The 19,784-nt window shown below is 34.6% G+C and overlaps 2 protein-coding genes, 1 non-coding gene and 1 pseudogene across 4 annotated transcripts, besides 3 other annotated features; 1 reads left to right on the top strand and 3 right to left on the bottom strand.

Annotated features, from left to right (window-relative positions):
* Window positions 1-233: 233 nt before the first annotated feature.
* TVAGG3_0803330 (negative regulation of mitochondrial outer membrane permeabilization protein) lies at window positions 234-1,598 on the bottom strand (the record flags this gene model as incomplete). Its single annotated transcript, XM_001320308.2, has 1 exon — window positions 396-1,598. The coding sequence occupies one exon, from the start codon at window positions 1,596-1,598 to the stop codon at window positions 396-398; it is 1,203 nt and encodes a 400-aa protein (XP_001320343.1).
* Window positions 1,599-1,920: 322 nt separating this feature from the next.
* Window positions 1,921-1,992, bottom strand: TVAGG3_0803320. Its single transcript has one exon. It is a non-coding gene; the product is annotated as a tRNA-Glu (tRNA).
* Window positions 1,993-2,576: 584 nt separating this feature from the next.
* Window positions 2,577-3,520: a mobile genetic element.
* Window positions 3,521-3,541: 21 nt separating this feature from the next.
* Window positions 3,542-3,628: a mobile genetic element.
* Window positions 3,629-6,877: 3,249 nt separating this feature from the next.
* On the bottom strand, window positions 6,878-7,734 carry TVAGG3_0803290 (annotated as a pseudogene). The gene has a single exon. A coding segment is annotated over exon 1 (857 nt).
* Window positions 7,735-8,183: 449 nt separating this feature from the next.
* Window positions 8,184-19,784: part of a mobile genetic element that runs on past the window's edge.
* TVAGG3_0803280 (uncharacterized protein) lies at window positions 15,982-16,314 on the top strand (the record flags this gene model as incomplete). The annotated part of the gene is made up of 1 exon (XM_051247443.1): window positions 15,982-16,314. One exon carries the CDS (start codon window positions 15,982-15,984, stop codon window positions 16,312-16,314), a length of 333 nt encoding a protein of 110 aa, XP_051082918.1.

Here is a 19,784-nt window from a genome sequence, read left to right as displayed (position 1 = left end):
AAAAAGAAAAATTATAATTCTCGGTCAAAATAAAGAGAAACATAAACATGCTAAAAATTTTTCGAAAATCCTATTTTTTCGAGTGTTTTTCAAAATCCCTTAAGGAGTTGAGATTGGACCTCAAAAATTATATATGATATGAAGCTACCTTATGTGATTCTAAATGATGTATATTAATCAAAAAAATCTATTCCTGTAAAGAAAAAAGTAAGTTTTTATTATTTTGGAGGATTAGCAAATTGATAAAACTCTCTGAAAAAATTGAGGACTTTTTAATCCTCGTAGTGCACCCTTAAAAAAAAATCTAAAAACCAAAGTAGATAATAAATATTGTTAGTTATTATATAAATATTAAGTTGTTCATGAATTAAAAGATGAGAACTTAAATAAAATCTTTAGTTATCCTTAGCAATGAGTGGCTCGTCGTTGATAACGTCAACTTTCGGCTGCCCATCGGTTGGGTATTTGAAGAATGGCATACGGAGAATCTTGTTGTATGTGAGCATTCCAGTGAACAAAAGGAGGAAGCCTGCAAGCTGCATAGCACTCCATGGAGTGAGGGCTTCTCCAATATCTGGGTGCTTGTTGAAGTAACTCCTTGGAGCTGCGTAGTAAATGATAAGTTGGACTATCCAAATGCAGAGTGTACGAAGGCCTTCAAGGATTGTTCTGACGACAGCAGATGTAATATTAGTAACAAACATACCGGTGACGTTGTAAAGGAGAATGACTAAAACGTAGAAAATAACGAAGATAATAAGAACTGTGTTGTTCTTAATCATGATGAATGTATCTAATGTATCTTCATGGATACCATTGCCTTCTGGGCCCTTCATGTTCTGAATAATTGGGAGGAAGAGAGCGCATGTGATGATTGTGCCCCACATACCTTCAAGACCGACAATAAGGACTGGAGAGCATGTAAGATCGTGGAGAAGGAAGTCTTCGACGACAATCTGTGAGGCTTGAATAAGCTGAGAGCCAACTGTTAAAGCAATGGCCATAACAACTTGGCCTGTTGTAACGCCAGCCTTGCCAACACCTGTAGAAGCAACAGCAGCGAAACCGACAATGGCAAGGGCAATGATAATGAAGAGAACAGACCACCACATGTATGGATAGTGTGGGCGTTTGAGGATGAAAGCGCAGAAAATTGAGGAGAAGAAAACCATGGAACCACGAAGCATTTGCCATACAGAAGCTTGAATGTAAAGCAAGCCAATGTTCATAAGTGAAGTAGCAAGTAAATCGCAGCAAGCAGGACCAGCAACATAGAAGTAGAATTTCCAGTGATTCTTATTACCTCTATCAGCTTCGGATGTTTGTGATTCGTCAAGTTGAGAAGCAAGTGTATCTTCTTTTTGTGTTTTAGCTTTTTCGAAACATCTTTGAACTTCATAAACTACAAGGGCAAGGCACATACCGACAAACATTGAGTTTGTTTGGAACCATGGCTTGCTGAATTTGTGTGGATTTTTGTAGCAGTCTCTACCAACTGAAGTTTGCTCAAACAAGAATTTCTGAATAACGACGGTGCAAGTTCCGAAAAAAAGCATACCTGGAATAGCAATTGCGCGTTGCCAGGGAGGAACAGACATTTTATTGACACTTTTTTGTAGACCATTGATATCCCTTCAAAGTCTAACCGAAGTCGATGAAATTGGACTCAAAATTGGTAACAAGATAATGACTCTTTGATTAAATATACTAATATCCCTAATTCAAAAAGAAAAATATTGATAGGAAATTTCTTCATAATCTCAAGAATTGATATTTTGGCATCACTTATAACAGAAAATGGTCCAAAATACTATACTCTAATGTAGTTACATGCTAAACTTTTGCAATTTATATTATAGATATCATTTTCATGTGATGGATAACTCAAATTCAAACGGATAGATAAAAGAAAAAATTATTTTCCGACACGGGGAGTCGAACCCCGCTCCAGCGGATGAGAACCGCTTATCCTAACCGATGAACGATGTCGGATTCCTAAAAATTTTCTTAGCATTTTATGCATAATTAAAATTTCATATATTTATTTGATTTTTCATCAATTTTGACTTTTTCTCTCTTGGGGAAAACTCTGTTATAGAATTTAATATATCTTTGCTCTCCAAAAATCCTCTATGTAGGTAATATTAAATTCTACTGTCAGTGATTTTGAATGGGTATTGCGGCTTTACTGTGCTATATTGAATTTTCATGGACCTAAATTGGCAAGGTCCATAATAAGGATGTTTCAATATGCTTATAAAATATATATAGTATTTAGTGTTGCATGCTAAGTTCGGTCAAAATGTAAACCTCTCAATTTTATCGTCGGGGGAAGTAACTCAATTCCTTCAAAATTATTCTTTAAATATTGAATTTAAAGTTATTTAATTTGGATTATAAATAAATAGGCTAATACAATATTTAAAAATGAGAAAAAATAACTTTTCAAAGAACTTTTCATAATCTCAAAGAAAATTTTTATTCAATAATTATATAAATTAATTAACATTCATAATGAAATTGGATTTTTTTTATAAAAAATTGGTCCTACTTAACTTTTTGAGAGAATTTGGCTTTCTCGTAAACGAAAAAGGGATTTGACGGAGTCAAATCCCCGCTCACAAAAAGTGGACTTTACATGTCAAATTTTATATGCATGTAATGTCCACTTTTATGAGTTTTAGGAAGGAATTGGAAGCCATGAGTTACTGACATTGCATCAGTATCTCATAGCCTCCAATTCCTTCAAAAAATGGGAGAAACTTTGTCCGAATAGTTTAACATTCGGACAAAGTTTCTCCCATTTTAAGAAGGAATTGGAGGGTAAGAGATATACCATATGAATGTATATCTCTTACCCTCCAATTCCTTCTAGAAAGTGTCCAAACTTTGGGTTAATTGCAAAGTATTAACCCAAAGTTTGGACACTTTCAAGTGGAGATGGAAGGCTTTGGGGTATATATTAATACAATATACCTCAAAGCCTTCCATCTCCACTACAAATGGGAGAAACTTTGTCCGAATAGTTTAACATTCGACAAAGTTTCTCCCATCTTTCAATGTAATTGCTACCTGTGAGGTACTGACTTGAAGTCAGTGCTTCACAGGTAGCAATATCCAAAAATTTAAAAACATTTTATCAGTTCGTTAGAGAACTAGAGCCTCCTAGGTACTGAACCAGAATCAGTGCCTAGGGGACTCTAGTGATCTATATAAATCTGAGAAACTTTGAGGAAATTGTTCGACATTTCCTCAAAGTTTCTCAGCAATTTAGCGAGGAATGTTCGTTATCGTGTAGATATTTATAATATATACATAATAACAAACATTCCCCGCTAAAAGATGTAAAATCTTATAAGAAATAATTGCAAAAGAATAACAAATTGCAACAAATTTTATATGAAACTGAACCTTATGAGGTAGTGATTCAAGATCACTGCCTCATAAGATTCAGTTTCAATCTCAAGTATCTCAAAAGTAAGGCTCTATTTTTTGCCATGTAAAGTGTCACTTTTCTGTCCAAATGATAAGTTATTCAGAGAAAGTTTCCCAGCTATCAAGAGGGAATTGTTCCTTATGAGGTATATATTCATACTGTATACCTCATAAGGAACAATTCCCTCCTTAAAACGAGAAAACTTGTTCGAAATTGTTTATCATTTCGAACAAGTTTTCTCGTTTTTAATAAGAAACTAAAGGCTATGAGGCACTGATTATATATTAGTGCCTCACAGCCTTTAGTTTCTAATAGATAGCTGGGAAACTTTCTCCAAATGATAAGTTATTCAGAGAAAGTTTCCCAGCTATCAAGAGGGAATTGTTCCTTATGAGGTATATAGTTATAATGTATACCTCATAAGGAACAATTCCCTCATTAAAATCGTAGATATTTTTTACTTATTACTCATGCTTTCAAAATCACAATCCTCTGAAAAGTTATTTTTTATTAAGAATTTAGAATTTTGATAAATACCTTTTTTCAATTTGATATAATACTTATATATTTTCAAAAAGACATTTTGAAAAGATATCTCAAAAGTTATCTGAAAACCTATTTTTGATTAATTTTGAGAAATATCCGTATTAAATTAATCAATAAATTCATTCAACACTACTTTAATTTTTAAATTCAAAAAATTATATGTGCTTCTTAAAATGTCTCACAAAAATTTTATTATAAAATTATATACAATATTAAAAATCCCACAACATTTTTTACTTTACATAATCGTACTTCCTCGACGATTAATTTCCCCTCAATTCCTATCGTTGACTGAACTTAGCATGCAACATTTAGAACATTTTTTTGTCGAAATTTATGAAAATCAAATTAATGTTTTTTTAGAATCAGCATATAATATCAGAAATTACATATATTATACATTAACATAAGTGTGGGTATTGATTTAACAACTTTGTACTTTAAAATTTCGCTTAGGAAGGAAAAAGGGAAAAAAATAATAACAAAAACTAGAATCGAACTTGGTCGGGATGTTATCCAACTGAGCAATAACCTATTCAAATATTGCTATAAAAGAGAATTTAAGATCGCTAAACCCCGCCAATTTTCTAATTCATGCAATTTTCCTCAAATGATATGGATAAATTTATTTCATTTAACTATAGGAATATAAATATTATATAAAAATCCAGAATGAGATTTTCGATTTTTAACCCATGAAAATTACCTACTATTTTTTATTTTGATTTAGCCTTTAAATTAGATTTTATTAACATTTATTATAATTTTGGCTTCTCAAAATCACTTTTGGGAAATTTTTCAAAAATCTCACTCAAACTTAATATTCTAACTTACCACTATTTATATAAAAGGAATTTTAGATTTAGCTTTAAAAATATTATTTTGGACAGCCTTGTCACGTTTTTGGCTATCCGGCCACCCATTATCTGATGCTTCTATAAGCGCTCTAGCTGAATGGTCATTCTAAATAAAAAAAAGGTAGTGGGGCTTCCAGGCGCGTTGCGCCCTCTAGCCCTGAAGATGTTTAGTATAAATGAAGTTTATATTCGGAGGGCTTCCAGGCGCGTTGCGCCCTCTAGCCCTGAAGATGTTTAGTATAAATGAAGTTTATATTCGGAGGGCTTCCAGGCGCGTTGCGCCCTCTAGCCCATAAGAAATTTTTCCCAAGACCCAAGAGGAGGACCGAACCCCAGCCGACCAGCCGGTGACACTTTTTGTGTCGCTTTTCACAAATTATATATGTTTTCATGTTTTGTCACTTTTCTGTCACTTTTCAGGTAAAAACATTTTTATTATTATATATAAATGAATTTTACAAAACCGCCGTTACCGTTCTTTGGAAATAAGAGTAGATGTAACGATATTATATTGAGAGAACTTAAGAAACTACCGAATGGTCTAACATTTGTAGATTTGTTCGGTGGAAGTTTCTATATATCCCATTTATGTCATACAATATTCCCAGACTCAAAGATTATATGCAATGACTTCGACAACTATATGGACCGTCTCAAACATATTCCAGACACAAACAATATATTGAAAGAGTTAAAAGAAAAGATACCTATAGGTAAGATGGAACGTATACCATTAGATAACAAAAATATTGTGAGAGAGGTTTTGAAAAAAGCAGAATATATAGACTGGGATAGTATATCTGCTAGACTATTATATAGTGGTTCTATAAGAGTTCATGACATTGAAACACTTATGTCAAAAGTTTTATATCTTAACTATACAAATGTTTTCAAAGAGAACATAGAAAAATATATTGAGGGTATAGAGTTTGTGAGATGTCATTGGACAGAGTTGTATGAAAAATATAAAGACAAGGAAAATGTTTTCTTTATAGTGGACCCGCCGTTCTATAACACATGGGATTTTCAATACCAAGTAGACTGGACTTTGAGAGACTCTTTAGAAACTTTAGACGTTATACATAACCATCCATGCTTTTACTTTACATCCAATAAAAGTGGTTTGGAAACCGTTATGAGATGGTTAGAGGACATACATGACTATGAGTTTAGATATGACAAGATAGAATATGAGAGAGGTCCTATAAACCGGAGAAAGTGTCACAATAAAGAAGTTTTATTAGTAAGTAAATGTGGTTTGAAATAGGACTACTTGTTTTAGGTTTTTTTCCATTGTGTCATTTATTTATTTGACGTGGCAGAAAAGTACAGAGAATATGAAGATGAACCAATGCCTGCAAATGTTCAGTATATGTACTCGTAAGAGATATTTTTATCTAATATTAAATGGACGCACAGAACTTAGCGAATGCATAGCAACCTGGACAACCAAACCCAGAGAATATTCCAAATGAAGTTAGAATACAAACTGCAATGGCAAACTATGGTCAAGTGCCAACAGATGTACAAATGCAAACTGCCATGTCAAATGACGCTGCGTTAGGTTTGCCACCATGGTATGCAATATGAGATGGAAAGAGTTTTATACAAACCTGAAGTGGGATATAAACAACTTTATGCAGATGACGCGAACACAGGAGTTGACCCAGAATATGTTTCTACCAGAGGAGAAACAGAATGTATGAGCTCACAGTTAAAGAATGCTATGGAACTCAACAGGAAACGTAAGAGAGACTAGGCGGACATTAGATTTTTACATATAGTAAAATGGGTTTCTTCTTCAGTAGTATTGGAAACTTCTTCAGAAGAGTTGGAAGAGGTATATGGAATGGAATAAAATCTGTCAAGGGAGGAGTATGGAACGGTGTCAAAAATATTGGTAAAAGAGTAGGTCAGTTTGTTGTATTATACCTAAAGACCCTGAACCAGAAGAACAAGCTCCTGTTATACAACAGCCTGAACCTGCACCACAGTCTAGTTGGCAACCAAATCCAACACCTCAACCGTATTAAAAAAATTATATTTTTACCGTTCGATAGTAGTTGTATATGAAACTAAGTTCTAAGTAAAACGCATGGTATAATGGAATTATTCTTTTTCTTCCATCTGTAGTAAACCATACTTGAAAGTCTGAAATACTTCCACTTGGTGGTTCGTATAACTTTGTAGGTTTTCGTAAAAGTCATTTGCCAAGCATAAGAAAGAGTTTTGGGCGCCAGAAAATGAAAGCATGAACAATAATAGCATCTTGGTCGAAAATATTTTCATATGTTCCATTAGGGTTTTCGACTTCATAATAGTCCGGGTGTACTGGATATGCTGCAGGCTGATTTAACATCCTCATAAATCTATACCATGCCAAGTTGTTATATTTTGTAGAAATATAAACGTTTTCTCCAAGGTCTTCTATTTTATTGATTTTAACAGTTGCATTTTTCCTGTCATAAATAATATCGAGATGGTATTCTCCTTCGTCAATGTTATACTGGTTTGCATATTCGATATAGATATCGTTTATTTTTTTCTTGAAAAGCTTGAAGAGTTGTTTCTAAGTTTACAAGCAAACTAACTTGTAAAAGTTTTCCCTGTTCAAATTTCTCATACATACGTTTTTTCTTTGTTATAGTATCGAACTTCAAAACCGACCGTAAATGGGAAACCATGTATGGCTTCTGAAATGAACTTCATTCTACGAAAGCCAATAGCTTTTGTGACGGATGGGTCTCTTAACCATCTTAATGGGTATCAAAACGATATGCCTTCATGCTTTACGGTATCTGTCTCAAACTTTTGACCGACATTAGTTAAAAAGTTCATCTAATGGTTTAGTTGAGTTGTAGCAACTCTAGAATTTTCTTTTTCTATTGGAAGCATATTTTATCTATAATAAAAATGTCAATGAAACAGCGTCTATGAGAGAAATACAACACAACCGACAACTCATTATGCAAGCTCTAAATAAGAACACAACAAACTTTTCAAAAACTATTCTAAGATATCTGAGTCATTGAAAGGGGGTGACTTAAAACTGAATTAAACCCTATAACAGATGAGTTTCTGTTTCAAGACAATAAGAACCATACTGTCTGTATATAATCCAACAAAGGAACTTTAAACGAGAAACCTATAAATGAACTTCTTTGAAAGCAGATGTTGATAACAAAGCTGACAAAGAATATGTAGACGATGCAATAGCAAAAGAAGAAGAAAGAGCTAACAATGCTTATGCAACAAAAGAACATACTCATCCTGAACTAGCAGACAAAACATATGTTGACAATAAAATGTCAAGTGAAGTGACAAGAGCTGAAAACGAATATTCTAAAAAGACTCATATACATTATATTAACCAAATACCAAGTCTTAAGGAAACATTAGAGACAAAAGCAGATAAGACTCATACACATTCTATATCTGAATTACAAACTTACAAGAAACCTTAAACAGGAAAAGTGACGTGGACATACACATACCATTGCAATATTACAAACTTACAAGAAACCTTAAACAGGAAAAGTGACGTTGGACATACACATACATCTTCTGAAATAACAGACTTAAACGTTAGCCTTGAAAATAAAGCAGATAAAACATATGTCAATGAAATATACCAAGTTTGCTAGGAACAAAAATATTGAAACTATTGTTGGGACTTTTCTGTCAATGAAGAAAATAAATATTTTTAGATGGCAGTTTGGTACAGTCCTTAGAAAATGGTACACGGTATAAACTCATTCCGAAAAATAACAATGAAATATATGTAAGCTATAAAAAGAAATGATGGTACACAAGTTAAAGTTCCATTAGACAACAGCTGCTACTTAAACTTATATGGAGACGAACAAAAGAAATATTTAAGAGTTTATGAAATGGTGGATATGACATTGCCTGACCCAGCTCCAGCACCACATTATTATGAACTATGGAGAATGACGAACAGAATACCACATGTAGATGAACAAAAGCTAACATTATATTTAGATTATTATAGATATAAAAGATATAATGCAATAGAAAAAACGAGAATAGTATATTATTATACAGATGACAGAAAAAATATTATAGTCAAGATTTTACCTACCCTGAAAACATAAGATTATATTATAAAAAATATTCTGACACAAACCAGAAGAAAACCTGAAATAGTTGCACTATATTTTAAGTTCAAAAAGACAATCCTATAATATCTCATATGTTTGATTTAATGAACCCAGTAGGTTCTATTTATACATCTATGGAAGCAAGAGGTCCTCAAGTAATGTTTGGTGTTGGTGCATGGGAACAAATAGTCGACAGGTTTTTTGTATTTGTCAAACTCTTCAAAGGAAACAGGTGGAAGTAAAACGATTTCAGGTAAAATTTACCTGCACACAGTCACTACATAGATTTAAGTACATCTCAAGCAGGTTGGCAATAAGCATAGATATTGGGATTGGTCAGGAAAGACAAAAGGTCAAGGATATGAGTTAAAGACGACGTTAAGTTTGCTATAAAATTGTTACTGGGATGACACTCAGGGAGAAGGAAACCATACACATTTCGTTTCAGGATATACACAAACAACGGACAAAGTAAAGAATACATGCCACCTTACATGACAGTTTACGCATGGTATAGAATTGCTTAGTCGTCATTTTCAACTTCTTTAGCATATTCGTCAGGAGTTGTCTTATATTTGTTAGGAACTGTCTTTGAAAGTATACCACCTTGAACTTTGACAAGTTTGAAACGAGGTCTGGCAATAGTAGTTTTATCTTCTGCTTGCAGTGTGTACATTTTGCCATGTTTGCCTAAAACTTCATAATATTCTCTTGTATACTTTCTCTATTTTTTACGAACACGAATGTGAGTACCTGTCGGGTTCCCATTGTTGTCATAGTCAATAGTATTTTCATATGGGTCGCGTTTAGGTATTTCTATTTTTACTTTGTCACCTTTCTGAAGTTTGAAGCCCGGCATTCTTTCTTGTTTGTCTCTTTTGACTAAATTATTTAAATATATAGTCTTTCTCTAAGTCAGGGTTGTTTTTCATTTCTTCGGGGGAGTGGTTTCCCAAACCTTTTTTGTTTACGGCTATTGTAATATATTTAAAACTTGTCTCATCTTTGCCATGGAGAAGTGTCTATATTTGTCGTCATATGACATTTCATTTGCTTCACCACCTTGTGGTTGGTTTAAGTCTCTTAACATTTTTATACAACCGTCAATGACACCAAGAGCAGAATGGTTTTGGTCGACAATGAAATATTGGTTTACATTTTTTGAACGCAGATAGTTTTTTACATCATCTGATTTGAAAGAACTTTCACAGTCAGATGTCAGTTTTGTTGGATGGTATTTGTCAACGAATATTGTCAAAGCAGTTTTCACATCTAAAATATTTTTGGACCATAATGGTATGGCTTCACAGTATCTTGTGTTTTGAACCAACAAATATTAACCAGTATGGAGGTCCATCTGTTTAACTCTCGGAATGTTTTCCAAGATATCATAAACCAATTTGGTGTTGAACTAAAGATTTTTTATCATGAGTGCTTTCTTTGTCGCTTTAGAAACATAGGGGTCCTTGTTCGGATTCGTCATTTTTTACCCTATAAGAAATGGGTTTATTTGGCGCATTAGCAAGGAGTCCGCATCTAGATTTTTACCCGCAGTGGGAACAATAGCCAGAGGTGTATTTGGAGTTGGAAGGAAGATTTTGAGTACATTAGGTATACTTAAAGAGAAAGCACAACCTATTATACAAACTGTACAGAAAGGTTGGGATGTAGCACGAGATGCAACAAATCTTATTCCAAATCCTGAAACAAGAGGAAAAGTTTCAAGGATGGATGGACAATGTAGGAAGACAAGCAGGAAACTATTAACAAAGCAAATGACTACTATAACCAAGCAGGACACTAATATGGACCAAGGTGAAAGATTCTTTAACAGAGGATATAACCATGCACTGGGTAAACCCATAACCAACCGCAACCACCTCAAAACTGGGGAATGTAAAATTTTTTACTGAGATGAAATGAAACAAATACAGCATTGAGACAAATGAGTTCAAGATGGATTTGTCGGCTTCCAGCAGTTACACACACGTGTTTGTAAAGTTCTTCCTATACCTCAGGAAGTTTTAGACCGACTTAAAAAACCTAACAACCAGTTTGAAAACAAACAAACTAAATTTTTTTACTGAGATGAAATGACCGAAGAAGTTGAAACGGTAGATTTTGACACCACAAACAAAAAAGTTCAGAACCATTGTCAAAACCCGTCAAAGAACTTACAGATGAAGAGAAAAATTCAATAATAGAAAGTGCCAGGTCTGGAAATACAAACCCTAACTATAAAGTCACTTTTCATAGAAATGGAACGACTAGTATCTCAAAAAAAGAAACAGACTCTCACAAATAAAATATTGAAGTCTGAAGGAGCTTTCGAGACAACAGATGGAAAAGTTTACTTCACTGACCAACAGTTCATTATAGAACATCTCATTGACTTAGAGTCGAAATATTCTAAACTTTACAACAAACACAAAAAGTTGAAAAGGAAAACAAAAACAAATGGCATATGATATTTATGAAGATGTTGACGACACAACTGTTCCTGCAAGTGAAGTAAAGTCAGAGGAACCGAAAAGTAACGAAAAAACCGATAGAAGAAGAAAACCAAAAACTGAAGATAACCAAAACCAAAGTTTTAGTTTGGAAACTAAACCAAGTCAACCTTCATTAGCTGGTATGGGTTGGCGTCAAAGACTTATGGCAGCAGGCGGTTATGTAAAGTAAAGAAAAATATTTTTTTTATTTTTTATAAAAATGCCCCCATATAGAATGGATAGAAAGTCTGCTAAGAAATAAAAGCAGAGTTACAAAGATATGGTTGGAGAGTTTTCCGAAGAGAATTTTTAAATATAGGAAGGGAAGACCCATAAAAGTCTATGACAAATTGTCTGGTCTTCGCTAACGAAATGGATTTTTGGAAACAGCACGTGCAAATTATCCAAACAGAACTAGAGAGGTTAGAATAAGAACACTCTTATGGACATGCCTTTCGATGTTAGTGAACCTCAAGTTTGAAGGACACGACGGCTTTGCCAGATTCTACTGGAAACATGACGAACAATTGCAATCCTTTGAGAAGGAAAAAAGGAAAAGGTGAAGACGCACATGCTTCCATGGAAAGAACAAGATATGCATAATGAAAAGTATCGTGAAGTTAGAAGTCAAATTACATCTGGTCGAACCTTTACAGTAAACTTTGACGAAGGAAAGAACAAAAAGGCTTCAATGGAGTACTTGGCTGGCAATTCAAGAACGGAAATAGAGAAAGGACACAAATCCTCAGATTACCATAAACAGAATTTGGATGGGCACATTTATCTATGCACATGGCAATGAACAAATCAGCCGCAAAACCTTCTTGACGCTTTCCAAGAACTACAAAGAGAGAACAAAATGGTTTGACTCCGACCTCAGACATTTGAATGCAAATTGCAGGGAATTGCAAGTGTCAAGTTCGAATGGTACCAAACCTAACCTCAAGCAGTCAAGACAACATGCTGGATACTTCCCCTTCATAAATAAGGTACTACATTGACTTTGACAAGGGGTAAATGGAATTTTACATTCAATTGAAACAATTGTCAATGAACCTTGCATTCTACATGTCTCAGGCATCTGCGTCTTGTTCAGATTAGAAATGAAGTATCTTGAGTCAATGTGAAGACCAAGGTAATTCTCAGAGGTCCAATTGGCAAAAATTGCAACCGTGTGGCAAATGGTCAATATCCGAGTCAACATACCTACAGCTAAGGTTCTTCACAGTGACGACTAATGTTGTTGAACTAAAGACTTACAATGGTTGAAGCATTGTAATTGTCACAACACCCCTTCAGTTTTGAACGAAAGTCTTAACAAACCCATTCTTTGGTTAAAAGCTAAGTGCAACATTGTCAGAGCCGTAAACATTCCTTTTCGAGAAAGGTTTTGTTGGAACCAAATTCCAGAATGACAAGCTGACAGAACTTTTTTACCAATAAGACGAGAAACCCAAACTTTATACATTGTTAGCAAGATCTCAAAAAGTTGTTCCTCAAGACAAAGTTCAGAACAAAAGAAGTACACAGCCCGTTCCACAAGGGGTTGGTATGTTTCGGATACCAACCTGAAACAGAAAGAATTCCAATGAAAGTGTATGCAAAGAACCTTCAAGATGCTATAAAACAAACTTACCATTGAGACATCCAATTGACGTCAAATTGTATTGGACGAGCATCTGAGGTTAGGTCAGAAAGGTTTTAGATATGAAATCAGGTTCTTCGATCGATGTTTATGAATAACAGGATGAAGTTTCTCGAGAAAGATAAAGAGACTACTTGAATCTTCCACAAACTTGGACCAATTGGTTGCCGACAGTTCCGACTCAGATAAAAGTATCATACTATGTCGACCTTAAACGCTGGCATAACATGCAAGGTTTGTCCAATTCATATTCCCGACTGCGAATTCCAAACGAAGAATGGTGAGTTCCCGGAAGGAACATACAGTTGGAAAAGTCATACACAACAACTGTATGATATTAAGGAAAGCCTTCAAAACCCGCAAACCTGTGCAATGACACTCTAGAATTGCTTATGAATTCGACATGGGCGATATTCCATTAAGAAACCTCAAGAGATGAAGAGTAACATTATGAGAAAGGGTTCGACAACTTTGTTCGAAAGGTTATTCTCCTTTGTTTTGAGTACGGAATTCACTCAAGGTCAAGTGGCCCTTAGTAACGCACATTAAAGCCTATTGTCCGAAATTGGTCTGTCCTCAGTTCGCAAACGGCCAAGTCCCTTGACAACTAACAACAATTCCTTCTCCGAAGTCAAATCCAAAGAGTGAGAAGGTTTACTGAGTAAACATTGGACGCACTCATGACGAACGAAGAAGGATACAACAAACTCATTGATAATGGGAATGGTTGGTGAAAAGATGGGTCAATTTCAAATTGGACAAAATTTTCACCGAGAGTTCATGTCCCTCATCCAAAGCGTAAAATTTGGGCATTACTTTGAAGACGGCATCAGTGTAGTGTAATTAAGACATGCATTGCAATGAAATTGAAGAGAATAGATCTTATTGTGGAATATGTACGCGAGTTTGTTTCGGGCGTGACTCGTAGTTTTTGGTGAAAGACTTGGACTTTTGTTCAGATGAGATAATAATGAAATGGCAATACCATATTTTAAAACAAAATTTTTACATATATTAACATGCTATCAGGTTGAAAAACAAAGAACAAAAGTTAGCAGATACAAAACCGTTTAGACTATATTTTTACAAATGCTGGTAGGCACTATTTTCAGAATGAAGAAATTTCATCCGAGCATAAGGTTTGACTATCCAATTCGTGGCTTTCAAAGTCCTTCAAGATGCAAGAGGCAATAGGAATTTTAGAAGAGTTTTGTTTTCAAATAGAACTAACGCATTTAATGTTTCGCAAGTAATAATTTCATGGCAGTAATATAAAGGTTCTGATGGTCAATAGACAATATTTGACGAAATCGAGAATCTTTACAAGTTCGTTCAGACGAAAGTCTTGAGAAAACTCTAAATGACTTTCAAACTCAAGAACAAATATTATATGGGAATTTAAGAAAAATACGACTCTTTAACTAAATGGAAACATCTATCTGAACTAGAATATGACAACGATGGAACTCCCACCGTTTCAATTTCAAAAGATTGAATTAAACCCTACCAAGAGATAACAGAGTTTTTAATTTTGGGAAGTAACAAACGTTCTTGGGCCAATTTCTTCGGTTTACCTAAAACCAGTAACGAACCTTACCACCAAATGTCCATTTATAATTTATAACTTCTCAGCCAGCCAAGTTTGATGGATCTTGTTGAATAGAAACATAGTTTGACCACCTTCAATGTTATGTAGTCATGCAAGTTTAGTTTCAAGCAACAATAGTTTTCTATGTAATTGGTAAGATTTTATGACTTTGCCTTCTAAATTCTACGAACCATCTGAGTAACAGTTTCTCTGACTTTCAAGTTTGTTTCACATTCCGCTCTTAACTTATTGTGTCTTGTTAGGCAATGGCAACCATATTATTTTCCATGTACTATGACTTTCTCTTCGAATTGTCTTTCATATATACGTACGGAAAAGTGGAACAAAGTATTGAATGTGGAAGATATTAGAAAATAACCTTTTTCTAGACAATCGTAGAAACACTCATGGAAAACATTTTTTTTGAACACTTTCACAAAAAACATAAAAAAAGTGAGTTAAAATTGAGATATTTATCTGAAGCTGAGATTTGGAAATTCTGCTCAAGGGTTCTGTAAGAATGGTTGCACCAGAAAGTGGAACAGTGCTTCTGAGAATTTGTATAATTCGTGGAATTGGAATTCTCTCTGTTTGGAAGTTGTATCCATGGGCGCTTTGCAAAGAACTTGAGAAGAGCTTCTTTCTTCATCTCCTTTATGTCGTCGGTAGGCTGTCCCGTCTGGTATTTGAATTGGAATTCCAGTCGAAGTCTCGGAATTCAAAGGCAGCCCTTCCCGTTATCCAACCGTTAACAAGCCTTGCCTTTTACATCTCCTGAGGAAGTCTTTCAAGCTCGTTAATTTCAATTAGGTAAATTGCCTCGTCGGTAGGTTTCGACTCGACCATTGCTACTGTCAGAAAAACGTTTACTGCTACTGTCAGTAAAGTACTGCTAGGAGCAGTAAACAACTGCTACTGTCAGTAAAAGGAAATTTGAGAGGGTTTTTCGACGATAAAGTACTGCTACTGTCAAGAAAAGTACTGCTACTGTCAGTAAAAGTACTGCTACTGTCAGAAAAAATTACTGCTACTGGTCATAAAAGTACTGTATGTCAGTAAAGTACTGCTGACTGTTCAGAAAAAGTACTGCTACTGTCAGTAAAAGTACTGCTACTGTCAGAAAAAGTACTGCTACTGTCTAGTAAAAGTAACGTGCTACTGTCAGTAAAAAGTACTGCTACTGTCATGAAAAAGTACTGCCTAACTGTCAGAAAAAAGTACTGCTACTGTGCAGTAAAAGTAACTGCTACTGCCAGTAAAAAGTTACTGTCTAAGTAGCAAGAGACTTTTATTACGTTGTGGTCCGACAGGACACAAACGAATGTCCGGACGTTCCACCAGAACCGAGTCCATTCCCACAAACCAGAGGAACTAAAGGAACCGACATACAAGTCTCTCAGTTCCAACAAGGACCTCGAAATTACTACCAATTTTCCAACCTCAAGGTTACTACCCACCACACAAGGCTTCCGAACCTACCTCCTCAGCCTATGCCTTACTGCCCCAACCTTGGTTGTTCCAGCAAGGCTCACCAGCAAGCTCCACCCCAGGCAATTCCAATCTCATGTCCAAGAGAAGACCAGAGACTGCGAAGAAAGGTCTAACCGCTTACGCAAAAGAGTATGCTAACAGCTCCAATTGAGAGAATAGTTGTTCCGGACCAAAAAAATAAATCTGGTGGAAGAGGTTGAGATTCAGCCTCTTTTTCACCTGTTTTTTTCACCCTCTTGTAATTTTCAGAATTTTAATATATTGAATGTTTTCGTTAGCACTTTGTTGCCGTCAGTCAGTCCAGGTCAGTCAGTTTAGGAAAGACCTTTTAGAAAAGTTGGTTGGAAAATAAGTCCTGGGAAGACGTATTATAAGGCATTTTTGCAAAGAATATAGCAACAGTCTGAAATGTTCAGACGGTTGCTTTTTATACAAAATCTAGGCAGGAAATTCTTGAGTTTTGGTTGAAAGAAAGCGTGGAGCAAAAGTGGTCTCGAACCTCAAAACAAATGAATTTTATGGCTTACCTAAGGTGTGTTATGAATCGAATTCAAATGTATTTACATACATCCTAACTTCGTTCATTTTGTTGCTTGAATTCATGGCAAAAATATAATTTAAGGTGAGAAGGTGAGATTTCACCTCTTTTTTCACCCTCTTGAAATTTTCATGAATTTCCTTAAGATAGGAAAAAATTAAAGTTAGTTTTATTTTTATTTATTTTTTTTATTTTGTTATGTAAGAACAGATATGTCAAACATGATCGGCACAACAACAATTCAAACAACTACAGCACCAAAACTCTCGTAGTCATTGAATCACAAACATCATAATGTTAGTAGAAATGAAAAGCTCTCATTCTTCTTCATATACTTTTGAAACAGAAAATCCAGAGATAAAGCGAAAGAACTTTTAACAAGTAATTAGAAATGTAGTCTGGCGAAAGATAAACAAATTGAACAGTAACATTATGAAAGCAGGACATTATTGACCACTTTACCCAAATTGCATGGAAATCCAACAACAAAAAGCTCAACTATTCCTGAATTCGATGAGAATTGAAGTCAAAGCAACGAACTCAGTAGAAATTAAACAGAAGTTCATACGAAAGGTTAATGTATGAATTCCTTGGTTTCCACTTGCAACCATAAAGTTATGGACAAAGATTGCTGGACATCTGGTAGATATAAGACATCTCTGACATATCATAAATCTGCGGGAGGTTTAGAGTATACGACAACGTTGTATTTCATTAGCTGCAAAATGTTGCTATGGGCAGATAAGAGATTAAAGATAGAATAGAGGTTAAAGGTATGGAAATGAAACAGATAAAAGCCAACATGCTTCAGATTTTAACAAAAACATTTGACGCCATTGTTAGTTTTAGCAGGATAAGGTTTCAGAATATAACGACAAAAAATGAACCCCAATGTTCTAAATGTAACGGACCAATAAGAAGAATTATACTTACTCCGTCAAAGAGATAGAAAGAATGCGAAACGACCTATGCAGATTTAAAGAAAAGAAGCATGAGAAGCGCGAGATAGAAGATAAAATGAACATGTTAGAATTTCTGAACAAAACTATCCAACTGCTGACGATTTCCCTTCTATCTGACGTCAAAAGACTGTCATAAGAAGAAACCTTTCGTATCGTTTAAAACATTCGATGTACTAAAAGAATGAAATACGAAGCTACAAAACTGTTCTAGGATTTTCAAATATACAATCGTACCAAATTCATGTGTAAAACGCTTATAAAATAACTGGGGTGAAAAATTAGGTTGAAAAAACAGCGTGAAAATCCTCACCTTCCACGTGAAACATTATTTTTGCTGAAAAATTGACGCCAAATTTTCAATTTTGAATTTTAATAAGATTGCTCCCCTTCGGAAAACCGAGAGAAGAGATTACCGTAACGAAAAATCGCAAGAATTTCGCCTCCTGGTTTGTGAAAAGGATAATTTAATTCACATAGACTTTTTTGTAAATGCTTCTTGCAATGTGGACTTCACCCTAAACATTATTTTTATTGAATTCAGCAACAAAATCCATGAATTCATAAGATAAGAAAAAATAAAGTTAAGTTTTATATTTTATTTTATTTATTTTTTTTATTTTGTATGTAAAGAACAGTATGTCAAACATATGAGTTTGAAAACAGTTAGAAAGACTCTAGACAATGACACCAAACAAGTGGACTTAGAATAGGTGATTTAAACGAAATACTCAAGAAAACAACAAAATATTCTTTGTCAGAACATTATTCTCCAATCTGGAAAGAAAAACTCAAAGGACTGGGTGTAGAATTGCTTCTACTCAGAAAATTTTGACAAGAAATCCTGAGGCTTATGATATCGGTGTAGAGATTCTTGGAACTCTACAGCACATATTACTCATTGACAAAAGTCTTATACCAAATAGTTTCTGTTATGGATTAGGAACCAGTTTTGTGGATATGAACTTTCATAACCATTATGGTTCATTCGATACGGAACGTTGCAGTGAAGGCTTACTTTACATCGTTCAGAAACCGAAGGACTTCAATACAAAGAGATATTACAGATAGGAAGACATATAATTAACTCAAAGATATGGACAGTACAGTCAGTTAGAGTCAAAGGTTGTAGTTTTGCTAATGATATGAGGGCTGCAGAAACAGAACTACTTGAAAGTTTGAGAAAATGTTACTGGTGCTCCCATAAAAGTAAAGAAACGTTTGAAAGTAGATGAGATAGATAAAGCTTATAAAATTATTTGAGAAGTTGCTTGTAAAAATACTGTTAAAGGCGTTTATTTTTTGTTCTTTTGTGAAAGTCAGAAAATAAAAGTTAGTTTTTATAAAATATTTTTTTTATTTGTATTGTGAAAGACAGATATGTCACAAACAGGAAAACACAACAACAGTTATATCCTGAAGCATAAATGGAAGAATACGGTGTGGTTTCAGTTTAACAAACAACCTCCGTTCTCATTCGTTCGGTCATAAGACGAATATGTACAAATGCAAAGTATTTTGAACAGGCATGTTTTTTTGCTCCAGATTATTCTTAAGAAACCACAGACTGGTTAGGTATATCCAATAAAGCACACAAGAACATTTTTGAGCGAAGGGCAACAGCGAGACATACTTTTTCTTGAAAAACCAGTGAAAGAACAGCGAGTAAGTAAAAAAACCGCAGTCGCCAAAACTCATGAAAATCGTGAAGACAGGATAAGTAAAAACCGCATCCCCAAAACTCTATGAAAAACAGTGAAGAAACAGCGAGTAAGTAAAAAACCCCAGTTCGCCAAAAACTCTATGAAAATCGTGAAAAATTGCCAACGGTTTGAGAGGATATTATGTACATAGACTTCTTGTAAATGCTGTTGCATGTGGGCTTCGCCTCGTTATGCTTGGTATATTTACAGACTTCTTGACGAAATTCATAGACAAGAACGTGAAGAGATGGAAAACAAGCTTGAAGCGAAAAGACAAAAGCATTCAGGAAAAGAATACCAGTCTCGGTACCAAAAGGTAAGGAAAGAACTAAAGTATATGATTTATACTGAAGAGATTGGAAAATGAAGAAGATTAAAGATATGGTTATCTGTTTGGCATGTAGTCAG

The sequence above is a fragment of the Trichomonas vaginalis genome, chromosome VI (genome assembly GCF_026262505.1).
Source record: "Trichomonas vaginalis G3 chromosome VI, whole genome shotgun sequence".
NCBI lineage: Eukaryota > Parabasalia > Trichomonadida > Trichomonadidae > Trichomonas > Trichomonas vaginalis.
Note: the sequence above shows the minus strand (reverse complement) of the source record. Positions and strands in the feature narration are given on the sequence as shown.